At 41.5% G+C, this 16,231-nt stretch overlaps 1 protein-coding gene across 2 annotated transcripts; it reads left to right on the forward strand.

Moving 5' to 3' along the window:
- The first annotated feature begins 3 nt into the window (after positions 1-3).
- On the forward strand, positions 4-14,189 carry ALKBH1 (alkB homolog 1, histone H2A dioxygenase). Of its 2 annotated transcripts, none has more exons than XM_063160205.1 (6): positions 4-134; positions 2,839-2,947; positions 7,060-7,222; positions 10,754-10,844; positions 11,934-12,127; positions 12,645-14,189. In XM_063160205.1, the coding sequence occupies exons 1-6, from the start codon at positions 9-11 to the stop codon at positions 13,063-13,065; spliced, it is 1,104 nt and encodes a 367-aa protein (XP_063016275.1). In that variant the 5' UTR covers positions 4-8; the 3' UTR covers positions 13,066-14,189. The 2 variants fall into 2 exon arrangements, with proteins under 2 accessions (XP_063016275.1, XP_063016276.1); XM_063160206.1 differs by having other exon boundaries at positions 11,937-12,127.
- The last annotated feature ends 2,042 nt before the right edge of the window (positions 14,190-16,231 follow it).

A 16,231-nucleotide genomic window follows, 5' to 3' on the forward strand; every position in this document is an offset into this window, starting at 1 on the left:
GGCCCGAAATGGCGGCGGCGGCCCTGACCCGTGAGGGCGGGGAGGATGCGTTCCGCCGGCTCTTTCGCTTCTATCGGCAGCGCGACGCGTCCGACCTGCGGGGCGTGGTGGACTTCTCTGCGCCGGGGGGCCAGGTAATGCTGGGCTGCTTCTGCCCGCGCCCCGCGGCGAGCGGCCCGGAGCGCGTCCCGCCCTCGGTGCGGTGTCTCAGTGCGGGGCTGTGTCGGTGTCGCTGTAGCCTGCTCTCTCCACCTGCCTTTTCCTTTCGTGCCCCACGCCGAATCCCTGGTGCCGCCTCCTTTCTGTCTAGAGGACGCTGCAGTCGAGCGCTGAGTCTCTTACGCGTCCGTGTGCTGGTTTAAAAGTGAGAGCGTGAGCCGAGCGGGGCAGCTGGGCAGGGCCCGGGGCCCCTCTGCCCGCGGCCCCAGAGCCGCGCTCGCCCGGGGTGTCCCTGAGCCGGGGCACGCTGCCCAGCGCCATGGCTAGTCACAGATTTACTCCTTTTCCTTATATTTACTTTCATAATATTTAATTAGCTCCCTATACTGCAGTTAGGGAACTTCGAAGTCTCTTATAGAACCACGTGATACTGAAGCAGCAGAATGTATGGACATAAAACACGGCGAGTTTCACTCTCGGAACTGACACCGTTTCCCTGCTAGCCCTTGTCTTAGCCCTGAAAAACCTGGGCTGGAATCAGCTTCCCCATGCGGTACTGCCTTCCCCCCAGTCAAGTTTCTTCTCCTTTCTCGCGCCTGTATAATAAATGCTTGGCTTAGTCATCAGGATGAGTTCGGCTGCTACAGTGGGCTGGGGAATACAGTCATCAGCACTGCTGAAAGTAGGAGCCATCATAGTCATTTACCATGGCTTCAGTGATGAAGAAATTATCCTTTAAACTTGTCTTCTGTTTTGTCACCTCACAAAAGAATGACACAAATCTGCTGAAGTGTTGTTATCTAGGGATTTTCTACTTATGAGCTTATGTCAAAAAAAGGAGTGAGGAGTATAGTTAAAATGAAACTTTGCCTAATTTTTCATTGTTTCAATGCTTAGTCTTTTCTTGTTAGTGTTCTATTAAGCTATTTAGTTTTCTATTTTTTTGGACTATAATTTTGCTGTTGCTAATGAAACACAAAACCTGACCCATATGAAATTGTTAGAAGCATTAGAATTAACTAAGGAAGTTGTTAACATCTCAGCCTTTCTTGAGCTTGCTGGAATCCTGTATTTGGTAAAGGATTAGAGCATTATGGCTCTTCTGGGAAATTCATTTTGATTTCAATTTGAGAACATCACAAGGATCTGTCTTCTTTCAAAATGACTCTTTGTGCCTGTTACCTTCTAAGATCATGTAGCAACTACTGGTGAAAACATCTTTTATTCCTCTTTCCACCAGGTTAAAAAATCTGCTGTTTCTCTTTAAGACACACTGGCCAGGCAGATTGGCCTGGATAATATTGCTTCTTTTTTCTCAGAAAACTGCTTCATGCAGTTGAGCTCTTCAGTAAAGTGTGACATACCCCATCTGCCCTGTTCCCAGGCTTGTTTAACTGATTCAGCACATGTAATTCTTCAGCACAGAAACACCTCCTGTTCTCCAAAAGCCCAGACAATAGCTGGTGTGCAAGCACTTTGAGCAGGCAGTGAGGTGGCAGAGCTTTGGTCAGAGGATGAGACTTCCTGGGGATGCTCTGTGGACAGGACTGTGAAGTAAGCTCAAGGCTGGCACTCACAAAGCTGCTTTTGACAAAGAGCTGAAAAATTGGTAAAGTTGATCATATTGCCAAAAGCTGTCCAGCAATAGTTCAGAATTTCTTAGAACTTCTATGTATGTAATTTAATCCTGTTGTTCAGAAAATGTTAACCAGAGCTGTCAGCTGCAGAGAGACTGATTTACACATGCCCCACTACAGAGGCTGTGTGCAAAGGCCCTGATTTGACACATTATAAGTGTCATAGACCAAGTCTTGCAGTCTCTGCCTGTTTATTCCTTCTGTGCCTGGCCGTCTCTTTCCTTATATGAACCTGTACTGTTCCACTGCTGCATGGAGAGCTGGACTGGGGAACTAAGCCAGAACAAAACCAACTTGCTTCTGCCTTGCCCTCCTCAAGACAGTTCCCTGTCCTAAGGGAAGAAGGGAGTGGAAACACAGTAGAATGAGTTTGGAGGTTTTTTACCAGCAAATGTTAGCTTCAATACATGTGTTGTTGTAACATAAGGGAGTATGTCAAGGAAACACATCTTGCCAAGCCTTGAGCTGTTGATCCTGCTGTTTGGAACAGAATTGGCATTGTGGCATTCAGAATTGACAGAGTTTCTGTAGTCCTTCATATATCACAGCTTTGGCAACTTCATTGCTCTACTGCTTATCCTTCTGAAATTAGAGATGAGATTAGTCATCTACCCTCTAGGATCATGGGCAACCTGTAATTGGAATGTTCTGTGAAAGTAAGGAGTGTTATGAGTATGTTGCTCTCTAATGGAGGATGGTAGTTACCAGAATGTTTTATGATGATGAGGCCCTACTATGGAAATGGACAAATCATGATGAATTTTTTCTCATTGGTATATATTGTTTGGGTTTTTTAACGAGTGGGAGACATCTCATCCCTAGATAAAACCTGTAAGTACCTTTTGATTCTTATGTTCAGTGTGTACTGGCTCTGTTTGCCCTGTCTTGGTCACAGCTGTTGAGGCAGTAGCTTTGTGGTACATTTGGCATTTTCACAAGAGTTGCCTTCAAGCATGGTAGCACTCTTCCTTTCAGATGCTATTTTTGGATGAGTTTTGTGTTTCTCACTCTTTTTTTAACCAGATCTGTTTTATTTTTCCAGGTGTTCAGATCACAGCTCAGTATTTCTTCAGTCAGTGATCAAGATGCCTACAGAGCAGGATTACAGCCAGTTAGCCAGTGGAAAGCCTATGGCCTCAGTGGGTATCCAGGTAGGTACCTCTGATTTCAAGAAAAGTTAAACACAACCTCATTGCTTTGAATTCATGCAGTGTCAATCTTATTTTTCTTGTTCTGCCTGAAAAAGCTATTTTGGTTTGCCTAAGTGTAATTTAATGTTGTCATAAGTGCAGGAGGACAAACAAATCAGCTAAAGGGTGGGATCCAGTAATATTTATAAAGGTGAGAAGAGCCAGTTGTTTCACAGTGAGATCAGCCAGACTATAGCTCATGAGAATGGACTCCTGTTGCCTTTGGCAGAGACTTTATTTCTGTAGAATCTGTTTTTCCTCAATATACATCATGCTCATTGGGTACATGGCTGAAATTCAGTAGTTTCACAGTTGAAGTGTGGCATCTATTTGTCAGTGTAGGACATGGAGTACAGTAAGAGTACATGAATAAGAACCTTTGGGCCTATTCAATACAGAGTAATTACATTAGGTAGGTTATTTCAGAAGTGGAAATGTGGTTTAGGTTTGCAGTTTACCTGGTATAGTCACGGAGAGGTATTAGGTTGGAAGGCACCTCCAGAGGTCTAGGCCAACACCCTGCTTAAAGCAGGATGAAGTTGCAAGTTAGATCAGGATGCTGAGAGCTTTGTATGGGTAAGTTCTGGAAATCTCCAAGGAGGGAGATTACTTGCCCTCTCTGGGCACCTGTACCAGTGTTTGGCCATGTTTTTTTCTTAAACCCCGTATCTAATAAAAATTTGTCTTGCTGTTTCTTATGACTGTTGTCTCTCACAATCTTGCTGTGCACATCTGAGAAGATTCAGGCTCCCCTCCTCTCTCATGCCTGTGGGTTGTGCTCACCAGTACCAGGATGTGTCTGTCACTTGTGTCACAGCCCTCACTGCTGCTCACAGTTTGTCCTCTAGGCAGCCTGGCCTTGGTTTGGAGCTGCTCTTGACCCTTGGGCCATACTGTTGCATGGTGTTATTCTGCCCCAGATGCAGAATTATCACTCTTGAACTTCTGAGGCCCATTCTTATTTGTCAGAGTCCTTTTCAGGGGCAGCACTAGCCTGCAGAAGATCCACTGCTGCCCCAGTTTAGTGTAATCTGTAAGTGAAATGAGGATGAACGTCCCATCATCCACGTTGTTGATGTAGTTGTAGTTATCTTTGCCCCAGGATCAACGAATGCAGCTCATAACAGCTGCTGGTTAGACTTTGAATCATCAAATCAATATTCTTTAAGCCTGGTGATCCATCCACCTTTTGCTTACTTTTTCAATTTGCCCAAAAAAATTATGGCTCCCAGTTTGGCTCCAGTGATGCTGTAGAAGACCATATGGAAAACTTTTCTAAAGCCAAGGTAAACATAATCCCCTGTTTTCCCCTTGTCTGAACATCTCACTGTAGCAGGCAGTAGGGCTGGTTAGACAAAATCTGTCTTCCATGCTCTCTGTTCCCAACTACCATGTGTCTAGAAGTTGCTAGTGTCAAAGTTTGACAATGCTTCATCATTTTATCAGGGGTTTTGGTAAGGCTGATGAGTTTGTAGTTCCCCAGATCCTCCTTATTTCAGGAATGTTTGTTTGATTAATTATGTTTTTTTCTCATGTTTCTTTCCATTCATTGGGGACTCAGTTTCTGTGTGGGTTGCTTTGAAGCCAGCCTACCATTTCTGAAACTGAGGCAGCCATGCTACCCATCTGGCATATTTAATACACAGGGAATTGAATAACTTCAGGAGAAAGGCTTCTGCCTTTTCTTGCCTCTGTAAATATTTTGTTCCACTTGTCTGTCATATTATAGCTGCCCGTGCTTGGTCTGCTTGTCATTTACTGTCTGTCTAAATGTCTTCCCTGGTAATTACATAGGGGGTGTGGGGAATCACAGGTGTTCCACTTAACTGCATTTCTCTTCTGCTTTGGCAAAGGAAACCTTTTACTAAAATGAAATGCAAATACATTGACAAATTATCTGTCCTGTTTAGCATCAAGTCATGTGTGGACTTGAGGAGAATAGTATTTTATCATTTTTCAGTTTCCTTTATCTGGACATTCTTAAACAGTAGGAGATGTGGAACCAGCTGTCCCAATAGCCTTCTAAGTGAAGTAAGAATTTCTTTAGTTTTTCTATGAGCAAAGGGAAAGGAAGTACTTTGGTTTTGTCCCCACAGTAAGCAATGAAAGAGAAGATGAAGGAATCTGGATGAATTTCTGTTGTATCCTGAGAAGCATGCGATGCTGTCTTTGGGTCTTTGTAACTGACACTTTTTTTTTGTGAGAGGTTTTTCTTGTTATTAGACATCTACATGTCTTACATATCTCATCCTTCCTTTGACTGTGGTTGGAGACCACTTTCATTAGATGCAAATTAATTTGTAGTACATAGCAAGATAGTGCTGCAGTAAGAGAATTGCACCTACTTCCTCAGGGCAGTTTCCTTTAGTATACAGATTCACAAAGAATAATTCTTTTACCCTTTCCCCTCACATCTTTCAAGGGCAAGAGGTTCAATTATATCTTCAAAGTTTGTCTGAGATGTTCTTCAGTCAGTTCAGAAAGATTGCTACAGAAATATTTCTTATTTCTCACTCAGTGAGTGCAAGTCACAGATTTCTAGCACTATTGGTCTTTGTTCTATGTTTGCACAGATTTTTATAGTAAAACTTCGCAGCTGTTAGAAATTCAGTTTCTGCCTTTTTTGACGCAATGAGCATAGTAGTAACCCACTTTTTAGTTGTTGCTGCTTTTGTAAATCTAGACCAGTCTAGTTTCTTAAGAGAAACCTAGGTCGAGGAAAATTTTGGAAAGACATGAGCATGTTCTAAGTCTGTGAGATAAATGCCATAAAATCTGGATTCTTGTTCTCATCTCTGCTTGTAACTAACTCTCCAGGCTTCAATGCCTTCATTAATACCTGGGGATAACACACACATAGTAGAGTGAAATTTCATGAATGTAGTAAAGTGCTTCAAGAACCCCACATCAAAAGCGGTAGACAGGAAGGGCAGTATTATTATTCTCCATTATTGTTCTATGTAGATGCCAGCAGAAAGTAAATATAATGCTTCTGGCAAAGAAACATCTTGTAGTCAAACCTATCAGAAGGCTGCCATATTCTGAAAGTGCAGGGAACAGAGTGAAGTGAATGACCATGTGTTATTAATACACTGGAGGCTTTTTTTCTAACCAGTTACTTTAATCTTGAGTCTTTGAGGTATGCTGGCAGGTAGCTCTTCATGAAACCTCCTTTTTCTTTGTTCCTCTTATACCCTTATCTCTCTTTACATGTGGATTTTGTGTTGGTGAGTCTTATTGAACTGACAGTCTTTGAGAGAATGCCTTGATTCTCAGAGTAGGTACAGTACAGATTAATGGCATCTCTGATATGGGCTGCTGCTTGAACCCTGCCTGAGGTGCCTGGTACAATGAATGTGCAGAGTAGCTGCATGTTTATTTTGTTTTGTTAATTAACAATGCCTGCAACGTATTCACAGTCAATAACAAGTGGTTTGGGATATCATTTGACTTTCATGGCCATTTCTGAGTGTTACCATATCAAAATGCAAATATGGATACAACCAGACTTAACTGGAAATAAGCATGAAGAAAAGTGGAGGACACTTTACATTACTAGACACTTGCTCAGCTCAGGGACTTCTTTCTGAAGTAGCAGTAGGAAGACAGTATGAGTTCAGAGCCAGGGATAAAGTTAGTTTGAAGCATAGAAAAGCTAGGCCAGAATTGCTCTAACTTTGCTGGGCTTAAGAGAAAAGTCATGCTGAATAATTTAAGAAATAAAATTTACTCCAAAACAACTGGATTTCCATGTTCTTACTCCTTTAACTCCTGTAATATGTATGCCTTACATAGATAGGTCCTTTATTGTAATTTTTCTTTGGACTAGTGTTGGCTGCCCTCTCTGCCTTCTACCTTGTGCCACCATTTGTTTTTTCTGAAAAAAGGCCAATAAGTTTTAACTTAACTAGAATAGATTTCATCAGCTTATATGCACAGTCAATAGTTGTATTCTAAGGAGGTTTTTTCCTCTAACTCTGGCTCCTATCCCTTGCTCTAAATTCAGAAAAAAAACCCAGGGAAACGCCTAATCCTACTTTGTCTCCATCCTCTCCTTTTTTCTTTGTGGTCAGGGTTTATTTTCATAGCAAACCCTTTCCTTGCTGGCTGCCAGCGTCACTGGGTGAAGCAGTGTCTCAAGCTATACCCTGAGAAACCCAATGTCTGCAACCTGCACCTGCACATGGCTCCTGAGAAGACCACTGACCTGTGGGGACAGAGCAAGGAGCAGCTGAGGTGAGTCCACTGTCACCTTTCATGGTCAAAACTGATGGAGCCAGATCTCACCTTTGAGACGGTCGAAGAAAATGGAGCAGGGAAGGGAAGCTGAAGAAGATTGTGTACATGCTGGCAGAATACAGATGGTGTCAGACATGCCAAGTTAAAGATGGATATTTCATGGCTTCATGTGCATCCTTGCTAATTCTCTGCTTTCATTCTCAGTGGGATTTTCCAGTAGCACATTGTTCTAAAGCCATTGGTGACCTGTTACATAGTGACCCTGGCTGCTGTGGTGCTTGAACCTTGCTGAGCTCAGCTACGAGTGGAACTGTGAAGTCTCTCTGGGCCTCAGTTTTCCTGAGGCAAAACAGATCCTTTGCAAAACTCCCCACTAATGGTAGCTCTCCTTCCCAGTCAGCTCTTAGACCCAGAACAATGTAATAGAAATGCTGTTAGCTGTACTTCCTTGAACTTCTCAAATCTAACAGTTTCTGTGTTCTCATTTTCTAAAGTATTTCTTTTGGTTTGGTTTTGTTTGTGGTTCTTCTTAATTCAGCTTGACGTTGAATTAAATGTATTAAATGTACCATTTTAATAGCAATCCTGTTTATCTGAAAGATTCCATCAGGTTCAGAATTCTGTGGCTGATGTAGCTGCCTTTCCTCTACCTGATCTGGAATTTAATGGAGAATTTTCCCAGTTTTGAAGTCAAGTATAAAGTTTAAAAAAAGGAAAAGTCTTTTAATGCTTGAACTTTAATGAAGTCCTGTAAAAATACATATAAGACAGACTGTTTACAGTACACAATCTTTTAGCTGTTTGGATAATTTTGTTACCTTATTAATTTCACTGCTCATTTTTCGTAATGATTGTTTTGTGTGATGGTGCAACCAGAGTTCTCTACAATGCTCATCTTCCACCTCAGTCTCTTAGTGAGGTTGACATGCTGAGATGTTTCTTCAAGAACCTCTTGACATCTACAAGACATAGAATGGCAAAAGCAAGATTGGGACTTCTAGCTGTTTGCACCTAGGAGAGAAGTTATACTCTGACCTCTGTTTTCCAGGCTCAGTCAGAATTAGTTACAGAAATGTAGACACCATTTTTGTATTCCATCAAGAATGAAAAATTGTTCTGTGAAAGGATTGTGAATTGTGCCCAATGGCTGAAAAAAGTGGGGTACTGTTCCAGTTTGACAGGCCTCTCCAGCAGGACCTCCTGTGTGCAGAGAATGATCAGAGCAGAGGTTAATTTGCAGCTGAATCCAGTTCAGTTGAAAACAGTGTTTAGAAAAATGATGGCTGGCAGCAACCCTGGTAATTTTATGAAGTCCTTGCCTTCAAGTGAGCAAACTGCTGTATTTGTGCTTATACCTAGAGGCAGCAGATGGAACTAGCCAGCCTCTCTAGTATCTGGAGTGAAAGTGTTTCAGGGAGGCAAGAAACAGTGCCTAACTGAAAAGAGGTCTGCTTCCAGCATGGGTCACACCTTTAATGCTGTTTAAAGCCATTAGGATAATGCATGCATGTGCTTGGGTCATGGCTTATCTGCTCTTTTCAGGATGCAGCAATCACAAGGTAGGGTGAATCTATACAATTCCTAGACAGATATGCTATGCTTTCCTCACAAAGTGGAGCCTGAGTATTTTCTCTGGTACTGGGGACAATTAAAAGCATAAAAGGGAATAGAGCATTCCCACGAGGGAGATATAGACATAGAGATATATAGGTATGTCTTTTCTTGTGTATAAGGAAAAGGCTGGAGGGGTTTTACAGATGCAATCATTACCAGCATATAAAGAAACAAGGGATCTTCAAACCAAAGCTCTCATGCTGTTCAGTCTTTTTCTAACATAGTTGTACCAGACCTTTTCTGTGCTTTCTTGTGGGACCTCATTGTTTCCAGATACACAACACTCATACTTTCCCCTTCTTAGCAATCATATATGAAATCACATGTAAAATACCAAGTTCTGGGAATAGGGACTTTCCACATGCATTTGGGCTCTTGCTGTTGTGCAAACACTCTAGCACTGTAGCACAAAAAGGGCACTTTCAAAAGGCACATGCTAAAATTGTTTCATTATGAACATTGTTTGTCAGTTGAAAGATGTACAAGAACAAGCTGTGGGCTCTCCCTTTTCTAAATGCTGTGTTGCCTGCTTGTGGGCTACACAAATTGTTCCAAGCAGCATGTATTTGACAGTTACTGTGTTGGTGTTTATGGTAATTGCAGTTGCTGTTACCCTATGACAGATGGAAATTGGAAAGACTGTTTTCAGTAATCAGTGAGCTAAGAAAAATTGCTAAAGGTAAAGAAACTTGCATTTTACTCCTGTTCCTGCTTTATCTTATGAGCTATCAGATGGCATAGTTGAAGGGCAGGAACAAGCTGTGTATCCAGGTAGAAATGCACATTAAATGCAGATGTTTGCCTCAGACTTGACCACGACAGCACAAATATCAATCTTTTTTTGTAAAAGAGAGCATGTCATGCTGAACTAATGAGGCTATAAATGAGAGCCAGCCATCTGGTACTACTGTTTATCTTCTGAATATATTTATATTTTTTAAGATAAATATAATATTTTATATTATATTTATTTTTTTACTTTACCTTTACTATATTTTTCTTTTTTTTGTACCATAACACGTGACTTGGCTTGAGAAAAGTACGCTGAAATTGCTGGAATGAGTAGGCTAGAAGATAGATGTGTACCTTCCTTTTTGTATTTGTCATTAACATATTTCCATCTCATTTAGTTATTTGTACTCTGTAACTTTTCAAAGGCTTTTCCATAGTCTGTCCTAGAAGCCTCTCCTTGAAGCCTCTTCTAGCTTTTATCACTTACAAATAAGAATGATAAATTGGTGTGTGGCCTCAGATTACTCAGTCCCTTTACTTCAGGGTTGTCACGTGAGAAGAACAGTTCTTTGTCCTGCAAGGCAGTCTGGATAAGGGGACACCTGCAGTCCAGACTCCTTGACACTGTGGTCATAGCTAGAGAAGTTTTGCTGCAAGTCAGCCCGTCCTAAGGACATTTCATCAAAGTACCACGTAGTAGAACTAACCATCCTTTGCAATATTAGACAGCATGCTATGCTTCACTGACAGGCACTCATTTTCCTCTCTTGTAATTTTCCATTAAGTGCCTAGAATATTTTTTCCTTGAATTTGCAGATTTCAGATCTTCAGATTCTGGTCTTTCATTTTTGGGTGCTCAAGTAGGGCATGTTTAATTCTGATTTCTTAATCTGCGCTACTAATTGTGTTTCCGTTGGATAATCTCTTAGGTACCATTTGAAAATACAAGCTTTCAAACTGACACCAGTTGGCAGTAGGCCCCACAGCTTCCACACGTCCATGAACTAAATTTTCAGAGTCTTTGGAGGAAAAAAGTATTGGCATTGAAAATAAAAGTTTAGCATTGATTGCTTTTAATAGGCTGTGAAATGGATGAGTGAATCTCATTACTGTATGCTGCAGTACCAGAAGACCCCTCAGAAATTAACACATCTCCTATTTCTTTATATTTTGTCTTTGTAGGAGGAAAGGTTCCAGCAAATGGGAGCCCAGGAGCCTCTTGGAGAAGCTGCGCTGGGTGACCCTTGGTTACCATTATAACTGGGATACTAAGGTATTGAGGTGAAATTCTTCTCTATTTTTCTTAGCCACAAGCACTAAGAATGGCAAACAGAAAAGGACATAATGGAATAAAATGTTTATGATCCTACAAGACAGTCTTGAGGAAAGGCACTAACAAACTGTGCTTTTAAGAACATTTTAATTTGTATTGGTTTACTGTGAAGGGTTTAACAGCAGAAGTCCATTGCTGCATTCTTTCCTTTGAAAGTTATCATGTTTACATTCACTCAGCTTTAAACCTGCAATTATTTTAGGGTAAGTAGCATTTTTACCTACCAAATGGGATGATTACAAAAGCATTGCTAACTCTTAAGCTCAGTGTGACTTCTGGGAAACTACTCTTCGGTGGAGTGAGCAAGAACAAGAAAAAACTGCTGCTCATGTGATTTTGGAACTTTAATGAGTCTGAACACTATAGTGCATTCTTACCAACTAACAGCTGTTTTGAGGATCCTGATCAAAATAAACAGATAGATGAAGGCTGATAAACACTGGCAGAGTGAATATGCATCTTATTTGTATGTTGCAGATAACCAAATCTGTTTGAAGCCTTTTATTTACCAGATGAACTTGTTATTGGATGGCCTTAATAAAAGTTTGGTTATTATCTTCCAGTCCTCTCAGAATGACTTATGGGAGAGAGAAAAAGTAGGTTTGCAATTGATTTCTGCTTGTTATTAATGAAGGAATAAGGATGCTTGTTTTGGAGCTCTGTTGATGAGCTATGAAACTGTGTTTCCATTGGCAGCTTCAGGTTGTGGCTGAGATGATCCTCAGGATGTTGGTACTAATCTTACTGATTTCAAGTTTACCATCTAGATATAATGATTAACTCCACAATTAATTGAATCTCTGTCAGTCTCAGCCTAGGCCACGAATTTAATGGTAGGAGGTAAATTTGTTGTAGTTCTGCCTGTGTTGTAGTCATTTTCTAGGGAAATGTGATGTCCTTCATGTCCTTCTCCATGACTATCAGCCAGGATTTTGAGTTCTTTTTTAATGTTTGTTTCCAAGTGTATTTGCTGCTCTGATGTGTTGGGTGTGGCTTTCTTTTTTATTTTTCTCCTCCCTCTCCTTCCAGAAGTACTCAGCAAATCACCACACTCCTTTCCCCTCAGACCTTGCATTCCTGTCAGAGCAAGTGGCTGCAGCCTGTGGGTTTCGGGGTTTCCAGGCCCAAGCAGGGATCTTGAACTACTATCATTTTGACTCTTCCCTGGGAATTCATGTGGATGAGTCTGAACTTGACCATTCTCGGCCCCTGTTATCATTCAGGTGAGTCAAGGAAAACAGACTTGAGTGTTATGCAAAGATAGATGGCTTTTTTCTAGGGCTGCACATGGTTATGGGAAGGCAGTATGATGTGGTTTGCTAATTGGGTATATAATCTTCACTCTCAGAAGGTTTGAATAACAGAATGCTGTAGGTCAGGGACATAGTTTTTCTTTAAGGACTGCTTGAATAGCCTGGATATAGTGCCTGGAGTGAAGAGCTCTTTTGCAGAGAGCACAGGTCTATTCTAAAGCAGCAGAGTGCCAGTTGAGTACTAAAGAAGTAAATCAGCAGAGCTTCAAACCTGGCAGGGCAATTGCTCACACTCTTCCTATCTTGAACCATATCTTAGTCTGTTTGCCATGTTCCCACCTAAAAGTTGTTCTTAGGCATCCCTTTGTTTTTTTGTGATTGCTTGGGGTGGTTTTATGAAGGAATTTAACTACTGATATTTTCTTACTGTACAGAAAATTGTTTTCTACCTGAATTTGTTCTCTCCCCATCTTTACACCATCTCTAGCTTTGGGCAATCCTCGATATTTTTGCTGGGGGGCCTGAAGCGGGAGGAGGCGCCGACAGCGATGTTCATGCACAGCGGGGATATCATGGTGATGTCCGGCTTCAGCCGCCTGCTGTACCACGCTGTGCCCCGGGTCCTGCCCAACCCCGAGGGGACAGCTCTGCCTTCCTGCCTCCACCAAGCTCTTCCTTCAGACCTTCCTGCTGGCTCAGTCATTGAGCACAGCTCTGATGAGGACTGGCAGGTGTGTGCCAAGTACCTGCAGTCCTCCCGCATCAACATGACTATTCGACAGGTGTTGGCCGAGGGCCAGAAATTTCCAGAGGAATCTGGGACAAATGGACAGGGCCAAGCACCCTCTGAAGACAGTTATCATGAGAACAGCAAAGCCAAAAGACACAAACCAAACAGAGTCAGCTGAGACCAGGCCATCATACTGACATGGACCAGATAGGCAATCTCCATATGGAAATAGGAACTGGCTTAATACTGGAAGTACTTGTCTGTATTGTGGTTAATAAACTTGTGCAGAATAAATGTAGTCCTTCTTGCTGTAATAAATAGATAGGAGGAGAAAAAGAATGTCAGAGGAAAAGAAGGATAAGTTCAGGACTGGGACTCAGGAGATTGACTCTATTGGCATTTTGTTGCAAATGTTTACTGTACTCTGTTTCCTTTAAAATACCTGTATGTCAGAGAACTTTAGGCTTGGTTAAGCTTAAATGGTTTAAGCTTTCGGTGAAGCTTGGTTTAAGCTTTAGGAGTGATGCTTATAAATATTTTGAAATCAGTGGGCAGAGTGTGTTAGCAGAAGATGCATAATTGCAATGTGATAGAGCATCCTGTTGGGGATGTAAAGCTCAGCTGAAGCAAAGTAACAAGTATATATGAGAATAGGCTGCTATGGGTGTAAGACCTACCTGCAGCATTTTCAAGGTAATTACTTCTACAGCAAAAATGGGTTCAGTGGTCAGAAACTGGCAGCTCCCTCAAGCAACACCTGCTGTAAGCTTTTGTAGTCCTGTGCTCTCCTTTTGCCTGCTTGCATCCCCTCAGCTGCAGCAGAATCTGCTTTTCTGAATGGTACTGAACATCTTACCTCAGATTTTAGAGAGAAACAGTTGGGAGCAATATCTATTTAGAATATCTAGTAGCTCCCAACTGGGTCTCCTCCATTTGTGACTGAGCCCAACATCGCCATTCTTTCAAAACTGCCCCCTCCTAAGTGCCTGTGTGTTACAGTTCTCCAGTCCCAAGCTAGCATTTATAAGGAGCAGGATGACTTGCAAATAAAAGCATTGAAGCTGTAAATTAAGTACCTAAAAAATTAATCAGTGACTATCTCTGTCACTCAAAGATAAATATATTGAAACAAAGAAAAGCACTAGCTTTTGTGCTAGTTCTTTTTAAGATTCAGACTATCCTATCTACTTTTTAATGCAATTTTAATTGTTGGAGTGGAATGTGCTATCCCTAGGGTATTTTGTTGCACTTTCACAATGAATAAACTTACTTGGTTTTAAATTAAAGATCTCTATCAGTTTGGGGCTGGCTATTTTCTTCTTTTCTTTTTCTCCCTGTTAGTTGTTCCAGTGTATTGTTAATGCTGCTGTATCTCTTGTGCAGTTCCCTCCAGGCTTCTTTTGGATCTACTCCCTCTGCAATCTGCCAGCTCCTGTGGAGGAGCCCTGCATGTGTCTGTAGGGCTGCTTTGCTTATGGGCAGCTCAGGGTTTGTTGGGCAGTTGCAGAGGGGTGTTGCCTGCAGTATAAAAGTCCAATTTAATGCATATGTGACAGCTTTTCCTCATGGGTAAAGTGTCTGGTCTGCTTATTTCATAGGAGGTGAATGTGTGTTTGCATGCAATTAATTCCTTATACAATACTGCAAGGTGTTCCAGTGACTTAAGGTCTAAAATAATCAGATATGAGTTTTAATATCTTATTCTATGCTAGATGTGCATCCTTTCTGTAGCCTGGGCCTGGTATATTTGCAGCTGAGCCCTAGAAGAGTAAATATATTATGCAGAGAGGTTACAACATGATCAGAAAAGGTTGACCGAGTCAAGCTCAAAAAACAGCAAAGTTCCCTTAGTGGCACTTGAAGATGGAGAAGGATGGAGAGGAATATCAGTTTTCCTAACTGAGGAGGACTGTTCTTCACTCTGGAGAAGGAAGCAAAGATTGTCCAACTCACTCATCTCTGATGATGACACAAGACAGAGTCATGAAACTAGAAGGAGCTGGTTTCTTCATGTCATAGGCTGAATTGTAAGTCCATGGTTTTCATGGTCTTTTGTTCCCTATAAATATATAATACATGAAAAGCAATCATTTACTCCAGGATTCAGTTGTTCCTGTGATTCAAGGACAAGAAAGCATACTGTTAACCCTCTGCAGTTAAAAATTGTAATAAATGCTGTAAACTACTGATAGCAACTGGCCATGAGAAGTATCCAGTCCGTTGAAGCCTTATGCTTAGATGTGACTGAGTTGAGAATTTGCTGATTTACTTGCAGTCAAGCTTTTTACTTAATGCCATTGTAAGTCATAATTCTGTATCAGACACCCAGAAAATGAAAAGTCCATGACCCAGAAATGCACATATGGGAAATGACCCAGGAAAAAAGAAGCATCCATGTACCATGAGAAACAACAATAAGAAGAGAGAATTTTCTGAACTGCCAGCTTAGCAGGATCATTAGTTCTGTGACCAGAGCAGAGGGGATACAAGTGAGCAAACCACAGGACTTCTGCAGGCTCTGCAAACTGTGCTTCCAGAATATCATTTCAAAGAGTCAGTAAGTCCTGGGAAGAAGGCAGGGAGTACTGGGCTGCATCCAGTAATGTACTCAGGACCCCTTGGCCTATTCCACACAGCTTTCAGAGTCTGACATTGGCACCACATTTGCTTGGGTTTGTAATGACATAAAAGTATCTTTTCATAGCACTGATCAAGTTTTTGTATCTATAGGTGCTGCAAATAATTGCTTGTGTTCATATAGGTGCATGTTGAGATAATTTCTCTAGTTTGTAATTCCTCAGAGGGAGAGAAGGGAAAAAACAGGACATCTGGACCAATTCTGCAAGAAAATTTATGTAATGAGTTGATTATAGGAAGACAAGCATGTGTTTCTTTCAAAGCCACCTGGAAATGAAACACATTTTCTACCACATGTATGCTGTTCATTATGTGATCTGTAGATAAAGCTAGCTGTCCAACAATTGCTGCTTTTTTTAATCAAGAATAAAGGGAAAATAAATCTCCAGTTAAATAAGAAAGTGCAGTGGGATGAATACTAGAAGCAGAAGAGGAAGCTGCCTGCACAAACTAAAAATTTTCAGTCCTCTTGAGAGAACTGTGCTAAAACAGTTAACAGTTCAGTGTTACAACTGGACTGCTGGCTAGTGCCCAAGACAGATTTACTGCGTGCTCTGTGCTGCCAGGCACTAACTTATGGGCAAGGTAGTCCCTAAAGCTGTGCCTGCTGCTGGAATGATTCTGATCTTAGGTATTTTTCCTTTCTTTGAGAGCTTGTTGACATTTTTTCCTCACTGTTTCACAGCAGGTATTTCTACAGACTGTAG

This window comes from Melospiza melodia, chromosome 6 (genome assembly GCF_035770615.1).
Source record: "Melospiza melodia melodia isolate bMelMel2 chromosome 6, bMelMel2.pri, whole genome shotgun sequence".
NCBI lineage: Eukaryota > Metazoa > Chordata > Aves > Passeriformes > Passerellidae > Melospiza > Melospiza melodia.